This window comes from Lethenteron reissneri, chromosome 4, assembly GCF_015708825.2.
Source record: "Lethenteron reissneri isolate LAM-NWPU_2019-01 chromosome 4, ASM1570882v1, whole genome shotgun sequence".
NCBI classification, from domain to species: Eukaryota; Metazoa; Chordata; class Hyperoartia; order Petromyzontiformes; family Petromyzontidae; genus Lethenteron; species Lethenteron reissneri.
The window spans coordinates 785,841-798,074 of record NC_083782.1 but is presented as its reverse complement, the minus strand read 5'-3'; the positions used below and the strand labels follow the sequence as shown (position 1 = coordinate 798,074).

The window sequence follows — 12,234 nt, the reverse complement described above, 5'->3', positions numbered from 1 at the left end:
GTGGGAGCCCCCACTACACGCTATGCGTGGTGCCCGCACTATCCAGTGCTCACCAAGCCCCGTTAGGGCTGGTACTACACCCGCCCACAGGGTGTATGCCCACTCAGGCCGGCACCATACAGTGACATCCCTGATGTCATTACACAAGTATGGGCATACCTCGATATACGTTTTGAGTTACGTTTTTGAAAACCTGAACGTTAAGTGAAAAATCCTACCGTGTAGCAAACGTATTCTCCCATATGGTTCCATTATATAACCTAAGATGCACTCCTAATAACACATTTTCTTACCCAGAACCTACTAAAGTCACACTTTTAAACATAACTTAGATATTTTAATGAATAAATATGGAGAATAATAACTAGGCAGGTGATAAAAAACAAATACTGTACATTGTAATTTACTCACCAGTAACTGTGGTGAATGTCGTGTGAGGTGGAGAGGGCTGGAGGGTTGACTGGGAGGGTGAGGGAGGGCCAGGAGGAGCAGACGAACCGTGGTGGAACGTACAGCAACAGTAGTGTGAACGACGACACCGCCTATAAACAAAGAGTGGGCGATGTTACAAAATGTGGCGGCCAGCCAAACGGCCTGGAACCATTTAAAGTTCACGCACAGACAAGGGACATGGCGTGCATTTACTATCGGTATTTTTATTGTTTACACCAAAAAATATATAATTTAGAAAATGTGTTTTTTATGACTAATGTAATAACGAATCATAAATCGAATTAACGTATATTGGGGTTCTACCTGAATGTCTGGCTTCACCACTAAAGTCTACCGCTTGCTACAGGAACATTATATGATGTAATTGACACTCAACACAGTGGTCACAGTCCCTATTAACTCCAGGTGGATGGGACTTGCAGCGACGTTTGGGCGGCCCAGAGGTGCTTGGATGTCCACCTCTAATCCCCCTCCCATCTGAGTGTTCCCTGTCCATGCTCGGACGTTCTGGCAACGCAAAACCGAAATGTCTGGACACTGGGGCTTTAGAGCCAGAGGTGAGCTGTTGGATCACATTGTGAAATTGTTGCTGTTTTTGTCATTCACAGCTGATGAATAAAGAGACGCAGGACTCCGCCGCAGGGCACGGATTGCCAGATATGGAGCGGCAGGTGAGTTCCTTGTAATAATTCCAAGCCCAGTTTAGTGAGCGAAAACCAGGCTGGAATCTGATCCAAGCTGGAACTTTGTTAATAATTGCATATAACTTGAGCAATTTGCCTGAGCCTTACTTTCTTCCCATATCCCTGCAATCCTTTTTTTTTACTTCCTGTAGCCTAGTTACTGGCACACGCCATACCCTGTGCAGGAATCTATGCAAAGTGGGAAAAAAGTTTGTGCTGATTTGAAGCTTTCGTGACTGCAGGAATCCATACTCTTTGGTTTAGGTAAAGTCACGTAGTTAGAAATAAACATAAAATAAACCAAAAGATTACTTCTAACTACGTGACTTTACCGAAAGAACCAAAGAGTATGTAAAGTTTGTGTTGCTTGACAATAGCCAGGCTGCTCAGAGGTCAGAGTGCTGAGCCAGAACCACTGAGTTCCAGAGTTTGAATTTGGCTTTCAGTTGCTCATAATTTAACCGGGTTCTCAAGTGGAGTGAGTTGATGGTCTCGGTCTGGTCACCAATGACTCGACAAAAAAACCCCATCACATTTAAATTGGCTACCTCCAGCTCTGAGAATTAAATAAATATTTTTTTGACTGCCATGCAATGAACATTCCTCAATCGGAGAATGTGTGGGATAGTGGGCGTCCTCGTGGGTGGATCGGATTAATGTTTGAACAATGATGGTTGCTTTTATTTATCTTCCCAGCTGCGCCGAGCAACTGAGGATCTATCTGAGGTGGAGAAGATGAAAGAACAACTTGAAAATCGATGTCACGCGCTCACGCTGCAGGTGGGAAGTGGCAAGGGGAAAGAGCGAGACGGTGCCGTCTGTGTGCTTCAGGGCGGGTCGCTGTTGTGAGTTTTTATGGGGCGGTCGTAGATCTTAGCTTTTTAAGTTCGATCTCGTCGTTCACCTCAACCTCCACGGGGCGGCGACCCAGGGCCCGGTGGTGGCGCGTTCGCTGCTTGATGCAGACGGCTCCCTCTTCGAATCCGGCTGGCCAACTTGGGTGATAGTGTGGGCCCATCAACCATAATATACGTGCCGTCTCCTCAAAGTTAACTTTTACCAGGCTATTCAAAAAAATAATAAAACAATAAAGATCCCGTGGCATCATTCAAAGAAGAGTAGGTCGTTGTGTGCCGGTACCATGCTCAACGGGAAAATGACTGGCAATTTACTGTACAGTAAGTCCTCATTTACCATTGTTGATGCATTCCTGAAAAGTGCCACATTAAGTGACAAACACGTTAAGCGAAAACAATTTTCCCATACATAATGTATAAAGTTTGGCGAGATACGATGTACGTAGATGCTGTGAGATGGGGATACAAACAACTGAAGGCACGCTGCCGTGTTACTGTATTATTCCGTGCACTGTATCACTTCTCAGCCGCGCAGCTCAAGTGCGTTCCACATTATAGTGGTGCGCAATCCTCTTTATAGCGGTGAGCGTTTCACGTGATAACGGTGCATGTTCCACCTTATAACGGTGCGCGTTTAGCGTTACAACACTGCCCGTTTCGCGTTACAACACTGCCAGTTTCGCGTGACAACACTGCGTGTTCCGTATTATGCGAAAAACATTCCCTAAAGGAAGTACGTTACAGCGAAAACGTGTTATTTGTGTGAACACTGCATGCGCAGTGAGGTTTCAGCGTGATGGGAAACGCAGCATTCGTCACCACTTTTAGCAAATATTGAGATGCATTTAGGCTTTCTTGCGTGAAGTTTAACAATAATAAAATATTACTGACAGCAAGGTGAGAAATACATTCTAGATTTGAAGTTTTCGTGACTGCAAGGATTCATACTCTTTGGTTTTTTCGGTAAAGTCACATAGGTAAAAAAAAAATCACGATGTGTCCACACACTTAAGCGGTGCTTTCGTTAAGTTGTCCCCACCCGAAGGACGCTGGTGTTGCGCCCGAAATTTATTTCAATTTTTTACCTACGTGACTTTCCCCAAACAAAAACAAAGAGTGAGAAATAAATTATCTGTTTTGTAAGCAAAACTGTAGATAATACGGACGCAGAGATAAAGGCTCAAGAGTGAGTACAATACTCATTAAGGTGCAATTGTACAAAAATGTAGAAAATATTGAATACTCAGAATATAAGCAACCAAAGTCTATCCACTGCTGGATGAAGGCCTCCCCACACCACCGCCAACTCTCACGATCCTGCGATGTAACAATTCACATAGCATCCGTCCATAAACTGATTTCATCGCTTCCATCTCCTGGTCGATGCCCTCTTGTTCCATGCCTTGGCTGCTGCTCCACTATTACTCTTGGCCATCGTCCCATCATCCCCACTCGCGACGTGTCCTGGCCAAGCCCACTTAACAGGTTGAATGATGTCATGAAGAATTACATCGCATTAGATATCAAAGTTACATTGGCTTTCACGACCAATATGATTGGTAATTGATTTTTGGGTTAGATCATGTAAGTAATATTTACTCTATCATGCACCCCTCCTCCACTTAACACAGCCAATTCATAAAGACACGAGAACAAACGTGGTAGTGTATTAGTGCTACAGCACATTGGTGTATTGGAGAGCAATCCACAACATTTAACAATTCACGATTGTGAAATGTTGTCGATTGGCTGTGTTGGGTGGAGGAGGATGTATGACATGTATTTTACTCATGGGATATGACTAAAAAATATATTAATTATTATCTTTGGTACTCTCGATGCTGCCACACTCGGACGTCGCTTCCTTCTGCGAGAACCCTTAGCTTTAGCACAGTCTGCATCCAATCCCTGCCCTTGTAGTCTCCTCCCAGCTCATGTCGGCTCTTAAGCTCCCACACAGACTGCAGAGTGTCACTGCAATATTTGTCTCGATGGCCCGACCTCAGTCCTGCGTACGAGCAGCACCATCTTATCTGCCTCATCATGAATCCTTCTGCAGTGCTTTCTTGCAACATTTAAATTCCAGAAATGTTCACTTTCCTATAACTTGTACCTCTCAGTTACTAGTCCATAGCTTCTGGTAATGTGGCCTGCTCATACCCACTTCACCTAACGGTGAAGGAAATGGTCATTGTAAGATGTCGGATTTGCATTTGTTCCTCGATCTGTCACTTCGTGTCATTCCCAGCTTGCATCTAGCCACGCTTTGTGCACTTTTCAGATTTTGTTCCATTTTCTTTGGCAGTGTTTCTGATTCATGTCAGAGCTGGCAAGATCCAGTGAGTGATACCTCTCTCTGTGAGACACATTTGCATGCTTCTTGTTCTTACATTTGTAATTGAAGTTTGATATCCAAGTCACTCAACTACTTGATCTTCACTACGTCACTCAGATCAGTCGGCCTTCTTACCCCACCGTCTGTCCGCCATAAGGGACAGTCCTCAACGGTATGGCGGCATGGCTGTCTGCTGCGCAGCCACATGTAGCCACAGTGCCACTTCTTTAGAACTGTGTTTTCTGTTTAGTTTGGTCTTCCCTCACACCTCCGATTAGCATGGTTGGCTACATATGGTGCGAAAGAAGGGCAACATACACACATACAGTGTACCAAGATGCCCATAGCCACACACCGGTCTGTGTAGCCTGGTCCCAGACAGTCTGCATAGTTAGTGGCCATGTGCACATACCTATTACCAAAGGGTCATGCAGCTGTGTCGCCAATTGTATAAGAACTTCAGCTCTTCTAACGGTGTTATATTCAGATTGTTTACCGCCTCATTGTTTTGATTCCAATCCTCCTTTAATAATTGCCCTAGGTATAAAAAGTGGACCAATCACTTTCAAGGAAAATGCATATATTATCAGAGTATGTTTTTTGTTTGTGGTTAATGCAGACATGATTTCTAGTAAAAAGGTTTCAGTTTTGTTGCCAGAAAAAAGGGGGAAAACCTATTCTTATATTTTGGTACTGGCAAAGGAAGTACTATGATGTATTGGGCCCATGTTTGTCATTCTGCTCCGCTTTCGAGCTTTTACCACTGCCACCCCCCCCCCCCCCCCTGCGTTTTAGCTGGAGAGCCTTCAGGACGACCGGGGGAAGGTCCTGGCTGAGAACAAGCTGCTCCGCGAGCAGAGCGGCCAATGGGGAGCCCTGGAAGAGGAGGCTGTGCGGCCTCCCGTGGTGCGGAGCCAGCAGCTGGAGGCCTTCCACGAAGAGCTGTTCCGGTGAGACTTAGTTGTGCCGAACACAAACCTGATCGAAGTCTGCACCTTAACATGACTCGCGAGATGTATGCTATTTACAGTCAGTCATCTCCTGCTCAAATAAGCATTGAGCTGCTTCTCATCTCTCGTTTTTTCAGCCCTGAGCCGGTAGTAGAATTTCTGCATTGCCATGATGGGGGCGAGTCTCCATAGGATGACCGCTGTTGACTTCCCCGCAAAATGGTGCACATTTTTGTTAACCTCCAGAGGGACGACGGGCTGAGTTAACTCCCAACCAGGATTTGAACTCTTTCTCACACTGAGCCACCTGGCCTCGTGCGCTGTCGCAGCCTCGGTCAGATTTCGCTGGCCATGTCCGTTGCTTCCACCGTCCCGAACGCTGCCTGGGAGATGGTGGGCCACACTTTGCCCGCCCGCCTGCAGAGCGTGACCCCTGCTGCGTGCCGGGCCTCTCGTTGGTCTAGGCTGGAGGGCAGCCGAGACGAGTTCCGCCTGCGCTGCGAGGAGCTGGAGCGCCATGTTTCGGTGCTGGAGCAGAAGAACCAGCAGCTGACGAGCCTGGCTGAGGAGGCGCAGGCGCTCAAGGATGAGATGGATGTGCTCAGGTCTTACACCGTCGTATTATTTAAAACAAGTTTGAAAACTCTGCAGCGTTCACAATGCACTGATCATAGAATGTGGAGAGCACCTGTCTGCCTGAGTGTCCCACTGTGTGTGTATATTTGTCCACCTATCAGTGTACCCACTTGCATGCATTTCTCCCTGGCAACATTACCTATCTGCCTCTGCTTACTCACATACTCACCCACCCATCAGTGAATCCCACCTGTTACTGGATGCATCTCCTCCATCGTCCAGATTATCTGTTCTGGCCCCCGATTGGTTTTACTGAAAACACAGTCAAAAGTTATTTGCTGCTCAATTGGACAACGAGGCAGTGCTCATCTCCTGTATACATCCCTGAGCCAGTGGTGGAAATTCCACACTCCTATGGCAGGGGCAAGTGTTGACTTTCCTAAAATTCATAATAGAGGTTTTTTTGGGTTAGATCCCATAAATATATAAATGTGTCGTTAAAACCCGCCACCACCCGATACAGCCAACCGGTGTGTTGGCTCTCCAACACACCGGCGTGCTGTACTAGTGACGAATTGGCACGTTCTGTTTACGTGACAACCCTTACTAGTGGTGGCGGGTTTTAACGACACATATTTACGCGATTTAACCCAAAAAACCTCTAATATGGTTGATATTGGTCGCGAAAGCCTACGTGTTTCCCGACAATTACTGTATTTTCTCATCATCTCACCCACCAACCTCAAAAGTGCACTTAAATCTTAAAAACCTGCCACGTTAACATGACCATAATGTTGCGCACGTGACGGCTGTGTGGCGGGTGTGCTTGTGCGTGAGCGCATGTTTGTGCGTGAGCGCATGTTTGTGCGCACGTGTGTGTAGTGGGCAAAAACAACCCCCTACCTCCTTGTGGTGCCGGACGGCAAAGCTATGGTGGGCAGTGCCGTGGGGTGGAGGGTTCAATTTAGATTGGCTTTCCCCTCATGACGTTTGTAACCACTACAGCGGCCAAATGGGGGCTCTGGATGGGTGCGAGGGGCTGGTAATCCCTCCACCTTCAATTAATTACAACTAAAACACGACTGAAAATTTTAATTAATAAGCTTGTGCCGGAGGACCCGGGGGGACAGGCGTCTATGACGTCTCCTGGCCAAACCACATTTGGCGGAGCCAGCAGACTGAATCTTTACCCTCGGGGCTCATCCAGAAACAACAAAAAACCACTACGTGTGGCCACGTGGAATGTTCGAACGCTCACTGCGGAGGCTGCCACTCCTCTGTCGGGAGCTGGACCGGTACCGCCTGGATCTCTGTGTTATTCAGGAGGTCCGGTGGACTGGCTCTGGCTCCTGCCACCATGAGGGGTGGACAGTCCTCTTCTCAGGGCAGGAGACTGCCAAACAACAGGGAGTGGCTCTTCTTCTGAACAAAAGAATGAAGGGGGCATGGGAGCGTGGTGGTGAGGTGTGGGAAGCTGTAAGCCCCAGGCAACTTTGGGCTCGTCTTCCCATCAACCAGAGGTGAGGAGTGGTGGTCGTGGTTACTTATGCCCCCACCGAAGAAGAACATCCGTGGAGGGATGCAGGCAAGGCCGATGAGTCGGATGCTTTCTATGACCTCCTGTCACAGGTGCTAGCTAAAGTGGCCCCTCGGGATAGAGTCCTCTTGTTGGGTGACTTCAATGCCCGAGTTGGTCATGATGCTGGTGAAGTACTCTTGAAGACGCGTGGACACCGTAGTAAGGCACACGTATTTATTTACACAATGTCTTACAGCGCTGAGGGATGTATCGGCCCCCTCACCCGTATAACTGGGAATTCACCTCTAACTAGCCTTCCTAGCCGAGTCCTCCACTAACGGGCTAGGGGAGGCTGTCTGGCCCGACACTGGTCAGTCGGGCTACGGTACCCGGAATCCCAGAGGACTAACTCTGGTTCCGGGACCACGCCACTGGCTCCAGCCTGCGCTGCCCTTACAAGGGCGGCGTCCCAGGGGGAGTCCAGGGCCTATCTGGCCGGTCTTCCTTCTTCCCTTAACTACTCTAAGACTCAACCCCGAGCTCTCTGGCTCATCCCTTTTTATACCCCCCTAGAGGATCGAAACCCCCCTCACGCCGTCCAGTGCGGACGTCGTTGCGGGCACCACCCCGTGTGCTCACGGAGTCCCCGCCCACTGTGTTTGTTATCCGTTAGCTCCCATGCAAACAGCCCTACACAAACAGCCCCTCTGTAACAGCCCTACATCACCCCCCCCTGTACAGCTCGCAGCCGTCCCGGCTGCAACAACTTCAATAAAAGTTATTTAACCCCTGGATCCCCGCGTGTGCCTTAAAAAAAAACGTTTTTAACGATAACATGAAGGGAACAACAGCAACAACAACAACAACAACGACAACAACAACAAAACCCACAACCCCGAAGGGAACAATCCGACGCACTCCCCCTGAATAAATACGAATACCGTAAGAGCGACGTATATACAGGTTTAGCAGGGAACTCCTAGCACGCATGCAACACAACAAAAAAATGTGGTAGGAGCTCCCCACCGACGCAGCACCACGCAACCGTACGTAAGAGAATAAAGTGTTCGTCCAATGCATTATAAGAGTCTGCGCATTTTTGCGCGTGTCCTTGCTGCAGGCCCGTCACACGGGGCAATCCCGGGTGGCGAACCCGCCGGTGGCGGTTGTTCATTTTGTATAGAGTCCGCGTCTGACGTCGCGAGACCCTCGGCATCCCTCGCAGCAGTAGGTGGGTGCGAGCTCGTCAGTCCCGGTGCACCTGTGGGTGGGACAGCCGGCGACACGTCAGGCGAGGGCAGTGAGGACGGACCCTTTGAGTCGGCCGACCCCCCACATGTTTGGCCACGCGTGTGTGGAGTGGGGCCTCGCACCGCAACGAATGGTTTTAGCCTCGAGGGGTGCACAAACCACCGGCGCTTCCCCCATTTGATGCGAACACACTGAGGCCGCAGAACCTCGACCACCTCTACAGGCCCCCTCCACGGCCGCGCCAGTTTAGGGGATGTTGCGAGCGGTACCTGGGGGCAGTGCAGCCATGCTCTGTCCCCCGGCTTCCACTGCAGCACGTGCGCGCGACCCAGTCTGAGGCGCTCGTTTGCTTTTTGACGCTGTTCCGAATTTAACATGGCAGCATCCCGTGCCTCAGTCAATTTTTCAAGGTTGAATTTGACATGGTCAATTAATGTAGTTTTACCCAGTGGTGTGGGGATCTGCAGCTGCGCCCGAATGGGTGGGTCAGGGTCGCGCCCATACATGAGGAAGAATGGCGAAAATCCCGTTGCAGCATGGGGGGCCAATCTGTATGCTGCCAAGACCCCTTGGATTTTCAAGTCCCAATCAGTCTGTGAGTCCGAAACCTGCTGTGATAACATAGACGAGATGGTACGATACAGACGCTCGACCATCCCGTCAGTTTGCGGGTGATAGGGGGAAGTACGAATCTTTTTCGTTCCTAGGAGCTCACAAACCTGTTGGAGGAGTTTTCCGGAAAAATTTCTACCCTGGTCGGTCAGCAGCCGCTCCGGGGCACCTTTGTCCATGACATAGCCTTGGACAAAGGCGTCGACGATGGCTGCTGCCGACTGATTGGCCAGGGGCCAGGCCATAGGCCAGCGCGTAAAATACTCGACCCCGGTTAACAAGTATCTGTTTCCCCTAGGGGTGGCGGGGAATGGGCCCAGAATATCCAGCGCGACAAGTTCGTTTACTCTGGAGACCCTGATAGACTGCAAGGGCGGGTTAGATTCTCGCGCTGGTGGTTTTCGCTGTGCACACCGCGGGCATGAAGCCAACAGATCAGAGACATCCCTTGTCATGCCTTGCCAAAAGAAATCACGCTGGAGCAAGGCGAGGGTCTTTTGGGTACCCAGGTGGAGGAGGCGCTCATGAGCAGCCCACACCACCCTACCCCGTAAGCCCGAAGGGACTACCAGCCGGTGTCGGTGGGATTTTCCGTCCCAGTGCAACAGCAACCCCCCGTGCATTTCCCATGCGTCGGCATCACCCGATCCCCGCCCTGCCTCCCCGGCGCGACGACGCAACGCGAGGAGGGAGGTATCCTCCATCTGGAGGCGCCCCCATTCCTGAATGTGCAAACCCAGCAGGGAATCTTTCCCTTGTTGTTCAATGGAATTCAGAACAACTGTCCCGCTGTCGGCGGCGGCCGCAAGGCCCGGAACCGACCCGTCCCCTGCTGGTTTGCAACGTCCCGACCCCAGGAGGCACGCGCATTCCGAGGTGGTTGGCATGCGCGACAGAGCGTCCGCGTTGGTGTGGCGGACGCCCTTACGGTATGTGGTGTCAAAATCAAAATCCTGGAGGATCTCCAACCATCGGGACAATTGTCCCGATGGCTGTTGAACTCGCAGGGCGTACTGCAGTGCCGCATGATCTGTGCGGACGGTGAAACGCCGACCGTACAGATATGGGCGATACTGTTGGATGAAATAGACAATTGCCAACAGTTCTCTGCGGGTAACACAATATCTTTGCTCTGCTTGAGACAACACCCGACTGCCGTACGCAACCACCCGTTCGACGCCGTCAACCACCTGGGAAAGCACGCCCCCAATACCCGTGTTGCTCGCATCGGTGTCGAGCAGGAACGGCTTTGAAAAATCGGGGTAGATCAAGGGAGGAGCTTTTACCAAGGCGTCCCGAAGGGAGCAAAAAGCAGCCTCCTCCTCTTGACCCCAGTGGAACCGAACCCCCTTTGATGTTAATGCGTGTAGGGGTTTGGCAATTGTTGCAAAGTCGGCGACGAACCGTCTGTAATATGACGCGAAGCCGACGAAACTCCTGACCTCTCCCACCGTGGTGGGAGTTGGCCAGGAGCTGACACACTGCGTTTTGGCGGGATCGGTAGCAATACCCGAGCGCCCTACGATGTGCCCCAAATAACGCACGGAATCGCGTAACAAATGACACTTTTGGGGCTTGAACTTCAAATTAGCAGCCCGCATCTTTAGGAAAACCGCCCGCAACCTCTGGAGATGTTCGTCAAAAGTTTTAGCGAAGACAATAACATCATCCAAATAAATCAGGCACGACTCCCATTGCAATCCAGCCAAAACCAATTCCATCAAACGTTGGAAGGTTGCCGGCGCTGAGTGTAAGCCCATCGGCAACCGGTTGAATTGGAACAGGCCGTGCGGTGTACGGAAAGCAGTTTTAGGTTTCGATTCATCATCCAGAGGAAGCTGCCAGAATCCCGAAAGTAAATCCAGCGTGGAGAAAAATCGCGCTCCCGCCAAGGCGTCCAGCGATTCGTCCATCCGTGGGAGCGGGTATGCGTCGGCAACCGAGATTTTGTTAAGGCGCCGAAAATCAACGCAAAACCGCAACGAGCCGTCCTGCTTTTTAACCAGGACGATCGGCGCTCCCCAAGGGCTGGTAGAGGGAGAAATGATGTCGGCGGCTAACATGTCATCCACAGCCAATTTGACATGGTCCTTTTCGGCGGGACTCAACCGAAACGGATTTTGGCGAATTGGCGCGCTGTCACCCGTGTCAATATGGTGACGCAGCAGATGAGTGCAACCCAAATCATATTTATTTCGACTAAAAACGTCGGAAAATTCCTGCAGTAGTGATCTAAGCTGTTGGCGCTCTGAATTTGACAGGTCCGTCGATCCCGCACAAAGCGCGTCGAGCCACCCGTCATCGTTGTCCGAATGTGGGTGCAGTCGGGTGGTGGTGCCGACATGATTCGCAACTGGTTCCTCGCAGGGCATCGGCGTCGCGTGCGCAAGCACCGTCCCTCGAGGAACCACAACAGGTTGCGATCCCACATTGAGGACCGCGATGAAAGGGTCCCCATCTCCCCTCACAACGGTCAGGGCCGGAATCAAATGCGGTCCACTAACCCCGGCCCTAGACGGTCCCAACAGGATCCCCTGGGCCCCGATACCCTCTGCGAAGGGCCGACGAAGTTTTAGAGGTACTAACATCTGAGCCCCCGGCGGCACACGAACGGTTTCGACGACGGACGCTGGTATAGTTACGAACGCCATCCGAATCACCGAAGGGGAGGGTAAAAACGCCATGCGCCGTCCCGACGGGAGCTCAATACATCCCTGGTCTATTAAAATACGGATCGGCATTTTACCCAAGAAGTCCGTCCCCAGCAGGCACGGAACCGCCAGTGAGGAGGAAACAAAAATCGGGCCTGATAATTTGATATCCCCGATACAAATTTGCGCTCGAATTTGTCCAATAATACCCAGGGAGCCCCCATTCGCCGCATAGAATGGGACATTAACTGGTAGTAAGGGACGGCTTTGGACAGGCAAAATGTTGTAAATCAATTCGGAAATAATGGTCGCCGATGCCCCCGTGTCAACCAGGATGCGTACCTCAA

General features: G+C 50.6%; 1 protein-coding gene across 1 annotated transcript in view; it reads left to right on the top strand.

Annotated features, from left to right (window-relative positions):
- Nucleotides 1–12,234, top strand: part of LOC133348798 (protein Hook homolog 3-like) — an 84,862-nt gene that overhangs the window by 28,039 nt on the left and 44,589 nt on the right. Inside the window, exons 7-10 of the mRNA XM_061561810.1 lie at nucleotides 1,062–1,124; nucleotides 1,833–1,916; nucleotides 5,124–5,278; nucleotides 5,743–5,883. Coding sequence (XP_061417794.1) covers nucleotides 1,062–1,124; nucleotides 1,833–1,916; nucleotides 5,124–5,278; nucleotides 5,743–5,883 — 443 coding nt within the window. The remainder of the gene's footprint in view (nucleotides 1–1,061; nucleotides 1,125–1,832; nucleotides 1,917–5,123; nucleotides 5,279–5,742; nucleotides 5,884–12,234) is intronic.